Raw genomic sequence first — 21,762 nt, 5'->3', positions numbered from 1 at the left:
AATATATATATATATATATAAAGAAAAGACATTGGAGCACAATTACGTTTTCAGTTGGTGGGTTGGAGGCTCGGAGAATGAAAATGGGTACAATCGAGCTATGATTTCAGACATTATTCCAGTAATCCAGTAGTCTCCTGGCTTGTAGTAATGAAACCAATCGTTTTCTTCTATTATCACCTTAAATGGACATTTCATCAGCATACTGACACAGGGAATTTGAGATAGAAACTGAAGCAGAAAAAGCTGTATATGCAGCAGCAGCAACATTTGACATACAGTATACTGCAGGAGATCCTTCCTAGAGTTCTTTCTTCAGCACAGAGTTAAATCTCAGAGATCACAAAAAGACCACAACTACAGTGAAGAAGGTCCAGTTTGACCCCAGATTTGGAAGAACTATCTGCAATTACAGACTGCTACAGTATTTGCCCAGCTCTACCCCAAACTCTGATCTCATCACAGAAGGCTGTTACAAATCAGATTATCACATGCTGTTTATTCCATTTGTTGTCACATTGATTGGGCACTAATTGTGGTGGTGGAAATCCCATAAACCTTGTTCAAAGGAGAATAAATAATCATGATTTTGATAATTAGAAGGGGAATTGGGAATGAACCTTGGCCATAAAAGTGTGCCATTGGAGAAAAGAGTTTTCTTTGACTCAGGAGAATAATCCTAATTTGAGAGTCGAGAAAGGAACAATTCAGGGAGGTTTGATTGTTTTTTAGTCTCCAAACTTATTCTTGAGATTGTAAAGATTAAAATGTGGAAAATCAGTTCAACACTCTTGAAGTAGGCAGTGGGCCATTATAATTCCTTCTTATTTTGTCTGGGGTGGATGAGGCCGTCAACTTCAGTGAAGGTTTGATACTCCAGAATGGTTAACTCTAGATCATGACATATTGAACAACCTATTGTTGTTGATGATGAGCCGTGGTGACACAGTGGTTAAGTGCAGTACTGCAGCCTACTTCTGCTGATCACTGGCTACCAGCAGTTTGGCAGATCGAATCTCACCAGGCTCAAGGTTGACTCAGCCTTCCATCTTTCCCATTTCGGTAAAATGAGGACCCAGATTGTTGGGGGCAATAGGCTGGCTATGTAAACTGCTTCGAGAGGGTAGACTAGACTAGACTAGACTAGACTAGACTAGACTAGACTAGACTAGACTAGACTAGACTAGACTAGAATAGAATAGAATAGAATAGAATAGAATAGAATAGAATAGAATAACAGAGCTGGATGGGACCTTGGAGTTCTGTATACCATTTTATTCTTGTTGAGTTCATTCTTGTTGAGTGCTGGGTTCTGGACACTTTGATTTGGTAAACAATTGGAGGGAGGAAATGTTTCTCATCTTTGCAGATAACCTAGAAGTGGCTAGGATAGATTCAATACTACAATGACAGAAATCAAAATTAGGACAATCTAGAATCCTGATTTAGCATAAATCAAGATTCTAGTGAGTGAAACTGATCAGTATGTGAATAAAAATACATTGCAATTGCTTTCTTTTTCCAATGCTTTCTCAATATCCAAAGAGAGATAGTGTAGAAGGCAGAGGAAATGGCATTGAGAGACCATTATCAAGACAAGGTCAGATAAAAGTAGTACTGATTTATATGATATAGTTTTCCTAATCTGTAATATACTGAAGGGCTGATTGACAAAAAGACAAAGACAAAGAAAGGACACATGCACAAAAACAAATTTATGTATTTATAGGTAAAGGTTTTAGTGGGTATAGGTAAAGATTTCCCCTGTCAGTCATGACCAACCCAAGGGGTTGAATTGCTAGGTTGGCAGGAAACACACAGAGAGACAAACAGACACTGTATGTACAGTATATGGAAATGGAAATGGATATGGACATGGATATGGACATGGATAAAAAACAGGAACCAATTTTAGTATTCATAAGCACATCTTCATTGTCACATTAGGTGTCTACATTATTTTTCCCCCAAATCATTGAAGACTGTAAAAAATAATAATTTGTCTCATTAATTTATTCAAAGGGACAGAGAAATAAATTAAAGTTGTTCTAATGTTCATGTTGATATTTTATCTATTCTTAATATACTGTATAGAATGTTATCTGTCTCTCTGTTTTTCTCTTTCTTGATATCTCCCATCCATGTATCTCATTTATCTATCTATCTATCTATCTATCTATCTATCTATCTATCTATCTATCTATCTATCTATCTATCTATCTCATTTGTCTATCTCATTTATCATCCCCAGACGGGATGACTGAGGCAGGTCTTGAGAGTGTTATCTGGGGGGAGTTCAATCCTATGGCTCCCGAGGACATGGACAGGGTCCTGGGATGGCTGAACGCAACCACATGTTTATTGGACCCGTGCCCCTCCTGGTTGGTACTGGCTTCCTGGGAGGTGACACGAGGCTGGCTCCAGAAGATTGTTAACGCTTCTTTGAGTGAGGGGGTCCTGCCGGCCACTTTGAAAGAAGAGGTTGTGAGGCCCCTCCTCAAGAAGCCCTCTCTGGATCCGGCTGTTTTGGCTAACTACCATCCGGTCTCCAACATTCGCTTTGTTGCGAAGGTTGTTGAGAGTGTGGTGGCGCAACAGCTTCCCCGGTACCTGGATGAAGCTGTCTATCTAGACCCGCTCCAGTCCGGCTTCCGGCCTGGGCACAGCACGGAAACGGCATTGGTCGCGTTGGTGGATGATCTCTGGAGGGCTCGGGATAGGGGTTGCTCCTCTATCCTGGTCCTGTTAGATCTCTCAGCGGCTTTTGATACCATCGACCATGGTATCATCTTGCACCGGTTGGCGGGGTTGGGGGTGGGGGGCACCGTTCTGCGGTGGTTCTCCTCCTACCTCTCTAACCGGTCGCAATCTGTGTTGACAGGGGGGCAGCGGTCGACCCCAAGGCACCTTGTTTGTGGGGTGCCACAAGGGTCGGTCCTCTTGCCCCTTCTGTTCAACATTTATGTAAAGCCGCTGGGTGAGATCATCCGTGGCTTCGGGGTGGAGTTCCATCAGTACGCTGATGACACCCAGCTGTACATCTCCACCCCAGGCCACCCCAACGATGCCCTTGAAGTGATGTCCCAGTGCCTGGAGGCCATGCGGGCCTGGATGGGGAGAAACAGGCTCCAACTCAACCCCTCCAAGACCGAGTGGCTGTGGCTTCCGGCGTCCTGATATAGCCAGCTGACGCCATCGCTGGCTATTGGGGGCGAATCACTGGCCCCCACGGAGAGGGCTCGTAACTTGGGCGTCCTCCTGGACACACGGCTGTCTTTAGAAGATCATTTGACGGCCGTGGCCAGGGGGGCTTTTTATCAGGTGTGCCTGATACGCCAGTTACGCCCCTTTCTAGATCGGGACTCCTTACGCACAGTCACTCAGGCACTCGTCACTTCCCGCCTGGACTACTGCAACGCTCTCTATATGGGGCTCCCCCTGGGGTGCACCCGGAGGCTCCAGCTGGTCCAGAATGCGGCCACGCGGGGGATTATGGGGGCGATGAGGTGCTCCCATGTAACACCTCTCCTGCGCGAGCTGCACTGGCTCCCGGTGGTCTTCCAGGTGCGCTTCAAGGTGTTGGTGACCACCTTTAAAGCGCTCCATGGCTTAGGGCCGGGGTACCTACGAGACTGCCTTCTGCCACCAATAGCCTCCCACCGTCCAGTACGCTCGCACAGAGTGGGCCTCCTCAGGATGCCGTCCGCCAGACAATGTCGGCTGGTGACTCCCAGGGGGAGAGCCTTCTCTGTGGCAGCGCCCACCCTCTGGAACAACCTCCCCCCAGAGATACGTACAATAACAGACCTCCGGATTTTTCGTCGGGCCCTGAAAACCCATTTATTTCAACTAGCTGGGCTGGTTTGAGTTAAACTTTAAATTGATTTTAAATTGGGTTGTTTCCATTTACGGCCAAAATATTTAATTATTTTAAACTGCTTTTAAATTTTATATGTTCTGTTTTTTACTTTGGCTGTTCACTGCCCTGACTCCTATTTGGAGAAGGGCGGTATAGAAATAGGAACAAATAAATAAATCTATCTATCTATCTATCTATCTAACTCATTTGTCTATCTCATTTATCTACCTATGAATGATCTTACATTATCGAGCCAGAAGAGTTCAATCAAATATATCCAGTATTTGAAATTATCTATTTTTAAAAAACAAAGTCAGAACATCACCCCAGAAAGTAACATATAACACCAGCACCTCAACCTATATAGTAACAAAAACACACATCATCATTAGCCATAGTCTTCAATTTAATCTAAAACCATATCAGAACATCTCTGGTCACAGTTTATCTGTCCTGGTTCCAGAACTTTTATTAATGTCATAATATGAATTCAGATTAGGACAATTGAAGGATATGATTATTTCTGATAGTTTGAGTTGTTTTAGAAACTTTAATACTCAATTATTATAATTTTTATAATTCAAAATTATCATGGAATGAAGAAAGATAAGTGACAATGCATAAAACATTACTTCAAAGTATGTCATTTAATAAACACCAACACAAAGAAACTTAATGATTTTTTATCATCAGATGTTCTTTGGTGTTCATGTCAGGTCTCAGGATAATAATGTAGCATTTGGGGATAAAGATGCAGCCCAGTAAACCCAGGCCAGAGGCCAGGATGGAGAAGATCTGCACGGCTACCATGTATTTCCCCTTGGTGCTCAGATAAGTGGGGACAAAGGAGATCCAAACGCTACAAAAAACCAACATGCTGAAGGTGATCAGTTTGGCTTCATTAAAAGCCCCTGGCAGATTTCGAGCCAGAAATGCCACCAAGAAACAGATGGCAGCCAAAAAACCCATGTAGCCAAGAGCAGAGTAGAACATGGTGACAGAGCCTTCATTGCACTGCAGCAGGATGTATTCTGGTTGGGAATGAAAGTCAGAATCTGGGAATGGGGGAAAGACTCCCAGCCACATCATACAGAGGCCTACTTGAATACCAGAGCAGGATAAAACAATAGAGTTGGCCAGACTCTTCCCCAGCCATTTTCTCATGCTGCTGCCTGGCTTTGTGGCCAGAAAGGCCACCACCACCATGACAGTCTTGGCCAGCAAGGAAGACACAGCAACTGAGAAAACAACACTGAAAATAGTTTGTCGGAGGAGACAGGTCATTTTCACGGGGCGACCGATGAATAGAAGGGAGGTCAAGAAAGAAAGCAGGAGCGAAACCAGGAGGATGTAGGTGAGTTCACAGTTGTTGGCTTTGACTATGGGAGTGTCTCAGTATTTCATGAAGATTCCCAGAATAAAGGCGGTGGTTAGGGACAAAGCGATGGCAAAGAAAGCCAGGATGAGTCCCAACAATTCTTGATAGGATAAGAAGCTTATATTTTTGGGGACACACCGATCTCGCTTCTTATTGGAATACTGGTCATCTGGACACTTTTCACAATGGGCTGCATCTGAGAAAAAAAATGCTTAGCATGAATCTGTTTCTGCAGCTGTAGGAGCATGAAAACTGCACCAGAAATCAGTTACTTCATATTCAAAGAATATTTCTGCCCAGTGATATTATACAACATTAGTTAAAATAATAAAACAGTCTTTTTAAAAGATGAAGATGAATGGGATTATCAACTCTCAAAACTTGTCCTCTTTTCCAAAACCAAGAAAAAAGTAACAACTCAATAGAAATCAGCACCCTTTCATTATATATTTTAATGCCCTCAACAACATCCAAATTTGGCGATAGTGCCCAATTTTAGAAGTTTGTGGATGCCTTCAAGAAATTTAATGTTTTTCTTGCTTCTTTATCAAATATCCCCTTTATCGAATATTGATTGTATCTTGATTTTTTTGGAGCCACCTACTGTACCTTCTTGCCCAGAGAATGTTCCTTCCATACACAGAGAAGAGTCGTAGCAGCAAACTGGGGCTCCCTCTCTCACAAGCTTGACATAACCTGGGCGGCAACTTTCTGTACATCTTGAATAAGGCACCATCTAAACATAAAGAGAAAGATTAGTCAGGGTGATATATGAATTAGTAGGATTTACTGAAATCAAGTGGCTTACAGAAGCTCAGGAGCACGTTGAGCAAAATCAGTCAAGAAGTAGTGGCATGAACTTTAATTACTCTACTTGCAAGGGGCAAATGAAAGATTGTTCTCTTTCTCTATCAATCTCCATTGTAGATCCCAAAACAGTCTCATTGCCTTAATTCCCCCCCCCCCCAAAGGAAAGCAGTTCCATTAAAAAAGGTGTTACTCCTGAGGGCATGCTGAAGAATGCTATAATTTACCATATTTTTTGGAATATAAAACGCACTCTCCCATCCAAAAGAGGGTGAAAATTTCGGTGCATTTTATACACCAAACGTAGCCAAAAATGCAAGGCACAGAGGAAGCAATGGTCTTTGGCAATCCCTGCAGTCTGGAACAGCTGATTGGGGGTATTCTGGGAGACCAATCTACCCACCAATCAGCTGCTCATACTGAATCAGACTGCAATAATGTGCTGAAGCTGACCTAGCTGTTTGTGCAAGGACTGTCAGAGTTTGTAGCAGCAAGGAAAACACAAGCAGAGGAGAGGAGTTTCAGTTTCAGAGATCAGCACAGCATGCAGCTTTAGAACAATTGAACTAAGCCCCACCCAGGCTCCTTCCTTATTGCTCCCACAGCAAATACTGTTTCAGTTTCCAAACAGCTCTCAACTCTCTCACAGACTGACAGGATGCTAGCCAGCTGAATACTGATGGATGCTGGTAGGCAGATTTTTTCCCCTATTTTCCTCCCCCAAAACTAAGGTGCGCTTTATACTCTGGAGTGTCTTATACTCTGAAAAATACAGTATATATATTATTTCTCCATCTTTGCTTTTCAGGAAACCTCCAACATCTAGCTTTTTCTAGAGTCCCTATCTTTCTCTCCTACAACTGATCATTGTATCATCATATGTAAATGACGTTTTTAGCCTCTTATGCAATTCAGTGGGCTAAACCTTCATATTCTGGATTTTTCTTCCAAAGGTGCTTTTTCAAAAGGCAACTGATCTTTCTTTTCCCTTGAAGATGTTTCGCTTTTCATTCCAGGATCTTCTTCAGTTCTGACTGAATGGTGGAGTATGGAAAGATTTATATTCCTTGGAATCATTTGTTCATTAGCAGTCTTTCTGAAAGTTGTTGAGGCCACTTGGAATTTATCTGTTTAGTTTAGTTTAGTTTAGTTTTATTATATTTCTATACCGCCCTTCTCCCCAAGGACTCAGGGCGGTGAACAGCCATGATAAAACAACATACAAGACAAAATTTAAAAAACATATTAAAACAATTCAATCTTTGGCCAAAATTGAAACTTCCAATTAAAACCATTTTAAACCACTTTTAAAACCCAATTTAAAATCATTTATCCCGTCAGACCGGCTTGCTGAAATAATAGGGTCTTCAGAGCACGACGGAAGGCGCGGAGGTCAGGGATCCTTCGTATGTCCGGGGGCAATTCATTCCATAGGGCATGAGCCCCCACAGAAAAAGCTCTCCCCCTTGGGGTGGCCAGTCAACATTGTTTGGCTGATGGCACCCTGAGGAGGCGCTCTCTGTGGGAGCTTGTCGGTTGGTGGGAGGAAAATGGTGGCAGAATGCGGTCCTGTAAGTAACCAGGTCCTAAGCCATGGAGCACTTTAAAGGTGGTAACCAACACCTTGAAGCGCACCCGGAAGAATGTCTCCATAGACATTCTGGATTATCTCTTTCTGAAAACAAGATCATTTGATGTACTATAAATTATGGCAACATATTCCAGTTTAATAATGTAGATTGCGAATCCCGCAATACAATGCAGCAGGTTCCAGTGTGTGATAGATTATTGTAAAATCTCTAAAGTAAAATAATATCTAATGAATTAATGAGGCTTTAAGGTCTCTTATTTGGAAGTTAGTACAATTGGCCTCAATAAGAATTACTTCTGATCAGATGGAGATAAATAGATGAGCAAAATCCAAGCAGCCTCAACTACTTTGTTAAATAAAGTTGGCCATTGGACGGCACTTTGATTGACAGAAATCTTGACTTCTGAGGAGGCTTGTCTTTCTACATTCCCAATTTTCACCTCTGTGTCTGATTTGTTCAAAGAGGATGTCCACTGCATGATATCAAAGTCACCAACAGGAACTCTATTTTCATCAAAAGAAATCCCATCTCTGGAAATATTGTGATGTTGGAAGTTTCTCAGGAACCAATGAAGCTGCAGGAAAAAAAAAACATTTCAATTTGAGCCTTTATTCAATATTTTTCTTGCTATTATTCCAGATTAGAGGTACTCTGAATAATTTAACCTCTTCAAAACATCACTACAGTCTGAAACAGATTGATTCAGCATTTCATGGGAAGCTTCTTTCATTCTCCTGTATTGTACAGTTCTTTTTCAAATATTTATAGAATAGAATAGAATAGAATAGAATAGAATAGAATAGAATAGAGAAGAGAAGAGAAGAGAAGAGAAGAGAAGAGAAGAGAAGAGAAGAGAAGAGAAGAGAAGAGAAGAGAAGAGAAGAGAAGAGAATAACATAGTTGAAAATGACCTTGGAGGTCTTCTAGTCCATCCCTCTGCTTAGGCAGGAAACCCTACACCACTTCAAACAAATGGCTATCCAACATCTTCTTAAAAACGTCCAGTGTTGGAGCATTCACAGCTTCTGGAGGCAAGTTGTTCCACTGATTAATTGTTCTAACTGTCAGAAAATTTTCCTTAGTTCTAGGTTGCTTCTCTCCTTGATTAGTTTTCACCCATTGCTTTTTGTCCTACCCTCAGGTGCTTTGGAGAATAGCTTGACTCCCTCTTCTTTGTGGCAGCCCCTGAGATATTGGAACACTGCTATCATGTCACTGCTAGTCCTTCTTTTCATTAAACTAGACATACCCAGTTCCTGCAACCATTCTTCATATGTTTTAGTTCCAGTCCTCTAATCATCTTTGTTGCTCTTCTCTGCCCTTTTTCTAGAGTCGCAACATCTTTTTCACATTGTGGCAACCAAAACTGGATGCTGCATTCAAAGTATGGACTTACCAAGGAATTATAAAGTGTTATTAACACTTCACGTGATCTTGATTCTATCCCACTGCTTATGCAGCCTACAACTGTGTTGGCTTTTTAGGCAGCTGCTGCAAACTGCTGGCTCATATTTAAATGGTTGTCCACTAGGACTCCAAGATCCCCCTCACAGTTACTACTATTGAGCAAGGTACCATATATACTGTACCTGTGCAGTTTGTTTTTCTTGCCTAAATGTAGAACCTTACTTTTTTTCTCCATTGAATTTCATTTTGTTAGATAGCGCCCAATGTTCAAGTCTGTCAAGATCCTTCTGTATTTTAAGCCTATCTTCCGTAGTGTTGGCTATTCCTGCCAGCTTGGTGTCATCAGCAAATTTGATGAGTTCCCCATCTATCCCATCATCCAAGTAATTCATTATCTCACATTCTTGAAAACATGGAATAGATAACACCACCATCAGGTGGCTTTGTAACTGGATAACAAATTATATTCAACATGTAGTCCTCTGGGGAACCTCATCCATGTGGAGGGAAGTAAGCAATGGGATACCCCAAGTTTCCATTTTAGGCACAGCACTCTTCAATATCTCCAAAAAAGATCTAGGTGAGGGAATTGAAGGGTAACTGATCAAATTTGCAGATGACAATAAGCTGGCAGAAATAGCCAACACCCCATAAGACAAGCTCACGATCCAAAAAGATCTTCACAAATTGAACATGGGCCCCTACCTAAAAAAGTGAAATTCAGCATAGATAAAAGTAAGGTTTTACACTTAGGCAAGAAAAACTGACAGTATGGATACAGACTAAGTGAAATTTGGCTTAATGCCACTAACTGTGAGAAGGATCTTGGAGTCCTAGTAAACAATCACTTAAATATGAGCCAACAATGTGTGGCAGCAGACAAAAGTGTCAATGCAATCCTACACTGCGTTAATAAAGGGATAGAATCAAGATCCCATGAAGTTCTAATATTGCTTTACAAAGCCTTAGTAAGACCACATTTAGAATACTGCATCCAGTTCTGGACAACACAATATAAAAAGATATTGAAACACTGGAAAGACTGTAGAGATGAGCAAGAAAAATGATTAGGGGACTGGAGGCTAAAACATACCAAGAACAGTTACAGCAGGGGTAAAATCCTACTAGTTCGGACCGGTTTGGGAGAACTGGTAGGGATGATTGGCATCAGTTCGCTGAACTATAGCAATCATCCCTGGTTGCCTGCTTGCCTCTTCTGTCTCACTTGCTACTTCTAGCTGCTGGGTCCACCCTCCCACTCCCACCCTCCCACTCCCACCCTATATAAGTTCCCTTTGCCATGTGGGCCAGCAGCTTGCCTCACCAGTCGCCTCACCTGCTCAGCTCACCAAAGGTAAGCAATGCATGCCGCCTGCTTCCCCTTCGAATTGGGTTGGGTGCCTTGTCCCGGGCCCGGGCCCAGGGACATCCAATTTCCTGAGACCCTGCAGCTGCCACCCACTCACTGCCCACCTCGACCGGGTCAGATAATTCACCATTCCCTGGCTCCGGCCTTGCCATAGAGCCACCACCCGCTTGCCACCCGCCTCAACCAGGTCAGGGAATGCATCATTTCCTGGCTCTGGCCTTGTCCTGGAGCTGCCGCCCACTTGCCAGCCACTTCCCACTCTTCCTTTGCCACGTTATGCATCCTTAACTTCCTTGTGAGGGATCTCATGAAGATTGATGGTTCACTGAGGGTGCTTCCAAGAAAAGTCAGCACGCAAGGATGCAATCAAGTTAAATATTTATTTAGGAATAAAGTAGGTAAAATGAGTTCCCAGGTATGGAGGCATCCATGCCTGGATTGAGCCCATGGGTCAGTCCCATAGGAGAGTAGAACAAGAGCTGGGGGGAGCAGCCCCTGTGCAGGGGTTCTTATAAGGGTCCCTGGCCCCTCCCTTACTGATGTGTGTGGGGGGCCAGAGGGCCATTAGCTTTCCCCAATGGGGCTGCAGGGGCTGGAGCCCCTTTGACCCACCAGTGGGATCAGAGGTGCCTCTTTGCTCCCATCTGGTGGCCTTTGAAGAAAACTGCCATGGCTGGCACAAAACACCTAGCAATTCCCCTTCTTGCCAGCCAATGACAGGTACCAGAGAATATATGTCCTGTTCCATCGCGAGCTGCCACTTCTCCTGTTCTTCGATGGGCAGCTCCTGGATGTCAGAGAAAGTCTTTGGGGTGACCACAATGCTGTTTACGGATGCGATGTGCCCAATGTCAATTCTCTTAGGTGGGACCCCCTTGTTGGACCGCTTTGACCTTCTAACCTCCTGCCACTCACCATCCTTTTCTTCTGCAGGTTCCTCGCCAACTGGCTGTTCAAAACCGGGATGTGGAGTCCCTCGGTCCCAGGCGTTGGGCATCATGGGCCTCTGAAGCTTCGTTGGAGGTAAAGAGTTGGGTGAAAATGGTGTGTCTTTCTCCTCAGGACTGAACGGTTCATCCTCCCCATCTGGACCAGGTAGGCTGACCTCTTCATCCTGTTCCTCGCTCTCATCGGTAGCAGTGTCTGTGGTTGTCTCAGGCGGTGTCTTGGTTGGTGCGACCTTGCTAGGCCGGTTGATGTATGGGCCCAGATCATTTGAGTGAATCTGGGTCCAATTGGAGTCCTCTTCAAAGGAGGCAGAGTGGGAAGTCACAGTCCTGCCCCCTTCTCCCAGGAACCAGTAGGCCATGGAGCCACGGGCATAGCCCAAGAACCTCATTCTCTGGGAAACGGATCTCCCCTTCTTCCGCAGCTGCTTGGGGATGTGCACCCAAGTGTAGGAGCCAAATACACACAAGTGTCCCAAACTTGGCTTCCAACCATGGACCAGAAAATATGGAGTCTGATCCACAACGCTGATCCAGGTGTGGTTCAGGGGTAATTGGCGTAGTGTACCGCCTCCGCCCAGTACGATTCCGCAACCCCAGCATCCACAATCAGGCTACGCACCATGGTCTGCAGAATGCCATTATGTTTTTCTACTACACCGTTCTGCGCAGGAGTGAAAGGCGCTGTGCGAAAATGGTGTATGCCCTTGTGCCTTATCCAGTCCTGGAATTTTTGGGACATGAACTCAGCCCCACGGTCGCTCAGCAGCTGCGCGATCCTGGTCTTGCACTCGGTTTCAACATAGTCATACAATGATTTTATGGTGTCAAAGGCCTCAGACTTTTCTGCAAGGGTATATACATGGCCATACCATGAGAAATCATCAATGGCAGTGAGGAAATACTGCCTCTTTCCTAGGGACGGTGTAAATGGCCCAACCAAATTAATATGTATTAATTGATATGGGTATTGGGTTTTTCGCTGTGACACCTTAGGAATTGGGGCTGCCTTTCTCTTTGCCCTCTTACAGATGGCACGGTCCAGAAACACCTCACAATCCTGGAGGTGAATCCCCTCAGCGAATTCCCCCATCTTTTTAACCACTGAGAAGCTCGCATGGCCTAACCTCCGATGTAAGAGGTGGGCACATTTAGTATGGAACGGCTTTCCCACTGACACCCCCTTGGCTCTGGTTGCCTTGGGCGGTGCTGGCACCTTAGGCCCTTTTTTGGGCTTATCTGCCTTAGGTGCCTTCTGAGGCTCGGGTTTCATGCCCGCATTGGCCTTAGAAGGCCGTGGGGCTGGTTGAGGTGGCATGGGCACAACTGCCTCAGTCTTGTGCATCTTTGACAGCCTGGGAGCTGGCTGTGGAGCCTTTCTCTCTCTGTGTGCGCAGGCCCCTTCTGAGGTTGCACCCTGTGAGCTGTCTCCTGTGGCTGGATACTCGGGGGAGAAATATGGCAAACCATTTATAATGGTAACACTACCAATGACCCTTTTGTCTCAAGTGATGAGACCTCCCCCTTTGCAAAACAATATCTCCACCCTGCCATCATCACATAGCTTGGTTATGCTTAACAGGTTATTGGCTATAGAGGGAGAATGTAATACACCTTCGACATTGCCCAACCCTGGTACAGAGACAGTGCCCTCCCCAACAACCAAAACATTGTTACCATTTGCAACCTTAACAGAGGAGTTAATTCTCCTTAACCTCTTAAAGCCTTGCCTCAAGTTAGCAATGTGAGATGAAGCCCCAGAGTCCAGTAACCAGAGGCCGGTAGGGCCATGAACCTTTGTGGCAGGGGTGAGGTAACTAGTATACACAAAATTGCCCTTAGCACTACCTTTGCCCCCGCCAGGCCCCCTTCTCTGCCCCCTGCCCCTTCCTTGATTGGAGCCACGCTTAGGTCCTTGCTGGTAATGGGGGCAGTCCTTCTTCAGATGCTCCTCAGAGCCACAGATGAAGCACTTGGGTAGAGCGTTAACCTGCTCTGAACTCTGGTGCCTTCTGTTGATGCAATGAGTTGTGGCCCTGGTGTACTCTCCCGCATCTCTACGCCTCCTGTCTTCCTCATTGAGCCTCCCTGTGAGATAGGACAGAGTCATGGCTTCCTTTCTTGTTCCCTCTAGTGATACAATAAAATTGCCCCAACTTTTGTCTAGGGATGCTAGAATCACAGCGATTATGTTGGCCTCAGTCACAGGGTAGTCCCTGAGCACTAGCTCTGCCCTGAATGCCTTCAACTTTCCCAGGTGCTCAGCCATGCTAGCCCCAAATTTTAGCTTGGTGTTATAGAACTCCGTTGTGAGTCTTGTGGTGGAGCCCAAGCTATCACTATTAAATAGGCTATATAGCAACCGCCAAATTTCACCAGCTATGAGCCCATCTGCAATGCTAGGGTACAATTTAGCATCCAGTGAGCTCAGTAGAGTGGTATAGGCTTTCCTGTGGTACCACTCTTCTTGAGGTCCCCAAGGGAAAGGTTGGGGGGTCTAGAAATATTTCTAGGGTCCCCTCTTTTAAGAGACATACCTGTATCTCGTTACTCCAGATGTTGTAGTTTTCACCCCAGATGTAGTTTTTCAAAGTTATTCGGGAGTACTGAGGCAGAAGAGTAAATAGGAGCAGAAAATATAGTTGTATTCTGCTGTCCTTGGTATCTTTGTGTAAGTTCCATTGAAGTGAATGGGAGAGGGATCCCTCTGCTGGCTGGTGTTGGTATTTTCTTCTGATTATTCTTTTCTTTTTCAGGTGGAGCGAACTGAGCATGTCCGAACTGCTGAGCATGCTCAGAGCTCATTCCAGCCCAGGAGCTGACGGGAGTGGGCCTCTCTCTGTGTGCTGCAGGGCTAGGCCTGGGCCTAAGCCTGTGAGGCCCTGAAGATTCCTCTGGAAGCCCTCCCAGTACTGGAACACTTAACATGGGGTGAAGGCTGCAGGATGGGGCAGGAAAAGCCCAACAATGATGAGGATCGCCTGGAGGGGCCCACTGCTGGTCCTGAAGACTCGGGAGGAGGCAGCCATCTTGGGAAGTGGGAAGCTCAGCTGGAGGCCCCCTGAGGACATTGAGGTGTGTCCTCCATTGCCTCAGTGGGGGTGTTGGGAAGGCTGGGGCCCCCAGGGGTTCTTCTGAGGCTCTCTGGAGGCGTGGGTCCTGGCTGGGGGGCTCCGGACTGGACGCCCCCCCCTTCGTTGGTCTCCTGGGCATAATGAGGGAGGCTGGCTGCCCCCGAGGTTGAGGCCGTGGTCATCGTGGCCTCCAGGGCTGCAACCAGGACTTGGATTGCAGCTCTGATGCCCGCTGCAGCAGGAGCGGCTGGGCAGACTTTGAGGCTTGCTGGTGGGGGGCCGAGCAGTTTGCATGCTGCCTTGGTTGGCTGCCATCGGTTGCTGGGCCTCGTGGCCCAGCTGAGGCCTACAAAGCCTCGCTGGAATAGGTGGCCTGGGGGCCGCCATGTTGCTTCCGGTTGGCCCTGGAAGCTGCAGGTCGCAATTTGGTGGGAATTTTCCCGCCAAATGCTCTGGGGCCCCGGGGCCCCCCGGGTGGCCAACGGCATGTTGGGGAGCCTCCTGGGCACTGGGGAAGGACTTACCCGGTGTCCAGAGGCCCCCTGCACTGGTGTCCCACGTGGCTTGGGTTGCGGCATCCCTCAGGCCACTCGGAGTGTTCGGAGCAGCTCTCTGCATTCCTCGCCAGTGAGCTGGTCTACGTTGGGAGTGGCCTGGTCCCTGGCCACATCCTCAGTGTCCTGGCAGTCCTGGGTGGACTCCTGGCCTTCCATGCCTTCCTTTGTGGCTTGCAGCTTCAAGGAAGCGTGTGAAGAGGTCCCTTGTGACCTGCTGGGTCCTATGGCAACATAGAGATCATCTGTACCCTTCTCTGGATCGAAGCTAGCTTCAGGGACTGGAAGCAGGGCTGCCAACCTTGCTTGGAGACTCCTGGTCATAACCGGGGAAGTTCTACCATCCATCTCCGAAGGGTTCTCACTGGAACCTCCTGGCATCTTGCTTCTGCTGGCTTGGAAGTGTTGCCTCAAACCATCCTCGGCTACCACTTTGTGAGGGATCTCACGAAGATCGATGGTTCATTGAGGGTGCTTCCAAGAAAAGTCAGTATGCAAGGATGCAATCAAGTTAAATATTTATTTAGGAATAAAGTAGGTAAAATGAGTTCCCAGGCATGGAGGCATCCATGCCTGGATTGAGCCCATGGATCAGTCCCACAGGAGAGTAGAACAAGAGCAGGGGGGAGCAGCCCCTGTGCAGGGGTTCTTATAGGGTTCCCTGGCCCCTCCCTTACTGATGTGATGTTAGCTTTCCCCAATGGGGCTGCAGGGGCCGGAGCCACCTTGACCCACCAGTGGGATCAGAGGTGCCTCTTTGCTCCCATTTGGTGGCCTTTGAAGAAACTGCCATGGCTGGCACAAAACATCTAACATTCCTCTCATGGCTGGCTGCCAGGGAAGGCAAGCCAGGGCTGAGACATCGCTGCTGGGCTGAATGCCAGCCCACATCTCACCCCCCTTGTTGCGAGATGCCTGCAGCTGCAGCCTCTCTTTTTTTGGTGCGCCTGGAGGTGCTTTTTGTGGTGAAAGATGCAGCGGCTGCAGGCTTCTTGTAGCGAAAGTTACCAGAGCCGCTCCCCGTCTTAAACACGTCGCTGCCATCACCGCTTTGTTCCATGTGCTGGGTGCGCATGCACACATCGTTTACCGTATTTTTCGGAGTATAAGACACACCTTTTTACCCCGAAAAAGGGGGTGAAAATTTAGGTGCATCTTATACACCGAATGTAGCCCTGCCCACCCACTGGCCCCCACCCTTGCAGCAGTTACCTCCTTGCAAGCAAGCAGCAAGAAAAAACAGCTCCTTTCAGCTTCAGCATAGAATAATTAAGTTGATTAGATCGGCCTCCCGACTCTCAGCTGATTTGCTCTCAGATGTTTTGCGCAGGGCTCTGCTGCTTGCTGCAAAGAGCTAAATTGCTGGAGCAGATTTTTTTTTCCTTGTGCTAATGAAGCTATGCTGAAAATGAAAATGAAAGTAAAGTAGGCTGTTTGCTTTTTGCTGCAACGAGGCAAAATTAGGCAGAGACAGAGGGAGATTTCTTTTTCTTCTTTTTCCTCACCAAAAAAGGTAGGTACAAACAATGGGCAGAAGAGGAGAGTTCAAGATTTTAAATACAAAAGAAAAAAAGGAGAACCAAAAAGGCAAAAATATAAATGGGAAGGGAGAAAAAGAAAAAGAAATGAAAGAGAAAAATGCTATACATATTTAGAATTGAAATATGAATAGCAGTAAGAAATAAATGGGAAATCATGATTGTAAAAATGAAATGAATAATAGTTGGAATATTTGTCTTTGTATTTTTGAAATCTAGACAATGATAAGTTTTTATTTTTTTATTTTTTTTATAAATATGAATAAGTATAAACTGTAACAATTGAAATACCTTTAATGGTATACGGTGGTAAAGTAAAAAAGGATTAAATTGTAGCTTGGATAACAGCTAGAACATTTTTAAATTTAATTAGGAAAATTGTAATGATTTATTTTTAATGATATATTGTGATGAAAGTAGAAATGATTAAGTTGTGATTTGGAGGATTATATGGGCAAAACTATGTGGGTTATTGGGAGAGTTTAAGATGTGAAAATGAGTAACATAAGAGGGGAAATTATTTGGTTTATTATTATTGGTAAATATAATTAATTGATTTGTAAGAAATTGGATTGCATGGAAATAATTGGAATATTCATGTTCATATTGATTAATATACAAAAATATAGTTATATAACTAATTGATTTATATTAAAATTTTGAATTTGTATTAAACAATTGTAATATTACATAATTAACCAATGTGAGGATGGATATAAAAATAGATGACAATGGGAAGGGGTATAATATAGAATAGAAGGGTAAATTGAATTTGATTAAGATTAGAAATGAGGATGAAGGGTAATATTGGTTTTTTAAAAAATGAGGAATAAATATAGCAAAAAGGAAACATAGAAATTGTAAATTTAATTGAAATGACTAAACACTGTTTAAATTTGTGAACCAGCCAAATACTCTGTTCAAAGAAAATACATTGTATGTTTGTATGTGTGTTTGTCTAAAAAATAAAAAATAAAATAAAAAAAAACCTTTAAAAAAAAAACAAAAAAGGTAGGTGTGTCTTATACTCTGGTGCGTCTTATACTCCGAAAAATATGGTACTTATTCATTCATCATTCATCAGCTTCAGCAGGCAACGGTGTGCGCATGTGCATGGAACAGGGTGGCGATGGAGGGAGCACTTTTAAGAAGCGGAGCAGCTTCCTGTAACTTTTGGTACAACAAGCCTGCAGCTGCTGCATCTTTGGCTGAAATGGTGCAGGGTCTCCTGCTCGATTTGTGGGTTGGACTAGAAAAACCTCTGAAGTCCTTTCAAACTCTTATTATTCTATGTTTTATGTTCTATGTTTTGCTGCTTCACCATCACAGCCCCCTCTGAGGCAAGACCATTTGCAGATATGAGAAAACATGTAATGGGAGAAGATGGAGAATACAATTTTGCCATCAGGCAAAGATGATCAAGATGAAGTTAGCTAAATTCAATCTTAATCCAGAACAAACAATCCATCTGAACTCCTTAGCTTGGAGACCACTTTGTGATCACAATAAAGGGTTGAGGATTGCTGGAATATTCTGATGCTTGTTTAGTTTTGAAAATTACGTTGTCACCATAGAGCTAATTCTGTCACATAAGCATCCCAAACTAGCACAGGTTGTTTAGCTTTGGAAGATTTTTCTCTATCATCTCTTTCTAACTCACCGTCAGGGTTCCAAGTAATACGCCCATAGCAAACAAGACTCTGAGGCAAGCAGGTTCCTCAAATATCAGTTTTATTGGACATACCATATAGGCGCAGGCTGGTGAAAACTGACTCTAAATGTTCATTAAAATGTGGAAAGGGAATACTTTTCAATATAATAGTGGGAAAATTAAAAGTTAGAAAGGGGAATAGATATAATATTTTGGGCAGGATATTCATCTTTATCGATGCTGTCCTGCCCAAAAGTGATAATTGCAGTTTCCCCCATTTTTCCAAATCCTATTTTATTTTTTGAACCAGAGGTATATAGTTGTCTTCTTTTAGAGCTGAGCATCTCACTGATATCCATATCCCTAAATATTTAATTTTTTTAACTATTTGTAGGTCTGATTCCTTTTCTAATTCTTTCTTCTGAGTTTCTGTTAAATTTTTAACCAGCATTTTAGTTTTCCCTTTATTCAATTTAAATCCAGCTACCTCCCCATTACTTCCTATTTCCCCCAGTAATTTCGGGCCCGTTTCTTATTATTCAGAAAGTTTTAGAGTGTGCCGAAATGAACAAATTAACGTTAGAACTAAATGAAAAAGAGGACTCAGAATACTATATGGTGTGGGATGATTGGTACAAGTGGATTGATAACCGAACAAAAAATAGGTGAATGTTAATACAAATTTTAAGATATATATATGTATCTGGAACTAAACATAAAGGAAGAATTGATCTAACCTGTGTGGAAAAGTAGCACTGTCTGACTGATTGTATTGTATTGTATTATAATAAATTTCAATAAATTAACAAAGAAAAAGAAAGGGGACAGAAACTAGAGAGAGGGGGATTAACGGAATACACATCTTTATATAATAAGGTGAAGTAATAATAAGAGGGGAAATCAGAACAAGAACGATGATAGTATTAAGAATATTTGAATAATATGGTGATTGGCATAAAAATAACATATTGAAGGGAGACTTCCAGTTTGATGTTGCGGCAAGACAGTCGGGGAAATAGCGGGCTCTGATGAGCCCCACAAAAACCCCGGCTGCCGATGGGTCTTCGGACCAGAATTGTACTGCAGGGACAGGGATAGAAGAGAGGTGCTGCAGACACCCAGAGGAATGGGTAAGTTCCTCAGAGGTTGGAGGGAGCTCTCTGTGAGTCGGCAGTGGGGGGCGGCAGCCATGGCGGCTGCCACGAAGCTGGGACAAACCGGGCAAGTGATGTGCAGGAGGAAAGCGGAAAAGAGTGATGCCTTTTGAAGCCAGGTGAATGTCAACCAACCCAGGCTTGAAACAACGTTTGGAGTAATGGCTTTTTAATTTGAAAGACCCCTAGCTTTAAATTAGCTGCTGCGGAGCTAAGCGGCGTAGAAGATTTTAAGATGAAATTTGCAAAAGAAAAGAAAAAGACCCAATTGAAAATTGATATTTGAATATACTAAACTTTGAGACTTGGTTCAAAATTGAACAACTTTAAATTTGACTTAGACTTTTAAAGACAAGAAGATAAAGAAGAATTACTACTTTTAAACATAGAAGAAGGAGAGAATTGGGCTGGAATGTTATATAATTGAAACAAAATGGCGATTTGCATGACTAAAGGAAATTGTGGATTGTAGAGGGACACCTTCTGGTTCAAAAAGAAACACTATAACTGACTTTTTGTTTGGGAATATTGTGAATCCTTCAGATAACAACTGTGGGATTTTTGAAAATGGAACTGTTTCTTCTTTGTCTGTAGACAATTTGACTTTGTTGAAAAAAAGAGAAAGTATGATGGAACTCTTATAATTGGACTAATTGGCGCAGGAACAAAAGAAGTTAAATGGCGCAGGAACAAAAGAAGAAAATTGAAGTGACTTGTTTGAAATAGAAGTAAGAAAAAGAACTAAATTGATATATGGAGAATTAAAATGTGAACATTGAAACTGAAATGGAATATATGTTACAGACAAGGAAAGGAGGAATGATATATACAAGGCTGGAAAAAAGAAGATAGAAACAATGTGATTAAAAAGAAAGCAATGTATAGATGGACAGTAATAATAAAAAGGACGTTTCTATAGATTAATAAAATGAATATGAATATGAGAAGAATATGATATAATATGTAAAAAGCTGAAATAAAGAAAAAAGTAAGAATATGTGAGGAATAGAATACATTAACAGAAATTTACTAACCTATAAAGGAAGTGTTTGGAGTAAAAACTAAGCCTCAATGTTAAATTGTTATAAAGTTGATAATGACAATGTGATTGAATATTAACAAGTAATATACTGATGGATGGTAAAATTAAAAAAAAGGGGTGATTATGCTGGTATAAGAAGCAAACTAAGGTGATTATGCTGGGATAGACAGCAAAATTTAGAGAATTATACTGGGTATAATAGTAAGATATTAAGAAAATTATGCTGGGTTTGACAGCAACACAAGATGATTATACTGGGAATAACAGTAAAGACAAAAACAATTATGCTGGGATTGACAGCAAAATGATGATTATACTGGGAATAACAGTAAAACCTAAGAAGACTATGCTGAGATTAACAGCCAAAAGAGGATGATTAAGAGGAAGATAATATACTGAAATAAACTTTTAGAAATAAAGATGACAATGCTGGAATTGATACTAATAAGGAAATGATTATGTTATGATTAAAAGGGTTAAGCTGAGATAAATAGTTGAATGAAGATGATAAATGCCAACAGTTAAAATATTGTGTAAATATTTTGTTGATCTATGTCTTTAAGATATATCCATCAATGTTAAAAGGGAAAGAAATTGAAATGATATTGAATTAAGGATTTTAAGATTAGTGTAATGGGTTTTAAGAATCTTTTCTTTTTTTTTAGATAGAATTTAGGGCAATAATGTTAGAGAAAATTAAGTTGTGTTATTTGGAAATTAAGATTTGTGGTGAAATAATAGAAGGTAATTGATTTGTGTAAAAAAAAAAGTTAGGAAGAAATTTCTTTTCTTTTTTTTTTCTTCTTTTTTATGGTAATTAGCAGGGATTTGGAAAAAGCGTTTGATAAAGAGGAATTGGTAATTGTACCTACTTATGACTGGATCAATGGCTCGTTAAATGAAATTTGGCCCATAATTAACTACAATTAAGTTGTAGTTTGGAGGAATATATGGGGGAAATTATTTGGTTTATTATTATTGGTAAATATAATTAATTAATTTGTAAGAAATTGGATTGCATGGAAATAATTGGAATATTCATGTTCATATTGATTAATATACAAAAAAGATAGTTATATCACTAATTGATTTATATTAAAATGTTGAATTTGTATTAAACAACTGCATTACATAATTACATAATTAACCAATGTGAGGATGGATATAAAAATAGATGACAATGCGAAGGGGTATAATATAGAATAGAAGGGAAAAATTGAATTTGATTAAGATTAGAGATGAGGATGAAAGGTAATATTGTTTTTTAAAAAAATAGATGAGGAATAAATATGGCAAAAAGGAAATATAGAAATTGTAAATTTAATTGAAATGACTAAACACTGTTGAAATTTGTGAACTGGCCAAATACTCTGTTCAAAGAAAATACATT

General features: G+C 42.6%; 1 protein-coding gene across 1 annotated transcript in view; it reads right to left on the bottom strand.

Annotated features, from left to right (window-relative positions):
- Window positions 1-11,751, bottom strand: part of LOC139310130 (vomeronasal type-2 receptor 26-like) — a 51,099-nt gene extending 39,348 nt beyond the window's left edge. The window contains exon 1 of the mRNA XM_070934287.1: window positions 11,120-11,751. Coding sequence (XP_070790388.1) covers window positions 11,120-11,751 — 632 coding nt within the window. The remainder of the gene's footprint in view (window positions 1-11,119) is intronic.
- Window positions 11,752-21,762: the final 10,011 nt, after the last annotated feature.

The sequence above is a fragment of the Pituophis catenifer genome, unplaced genomic scaffold (genome assembly GCF_029215685.1).
Source record: "Pituophis catenifer annectens isolate HBS135680 unplaced genomic scaffold, rPitCat1.0.hap2 SCAF_2, whole genome shotgun sequence".
In the NCBI taxonomy this organism is placed as follows: domain Eukaryota; kingdom Metazoa; phylum Chordata; class Lepidosauria; order Squamata; family Colubridae; genus Pituophis; species Pituophis catenifer.
Note: the sequence above shows the minus strand (reverse complement) of the source record. Positions and strands in the feature narration are given on the sequence as shown.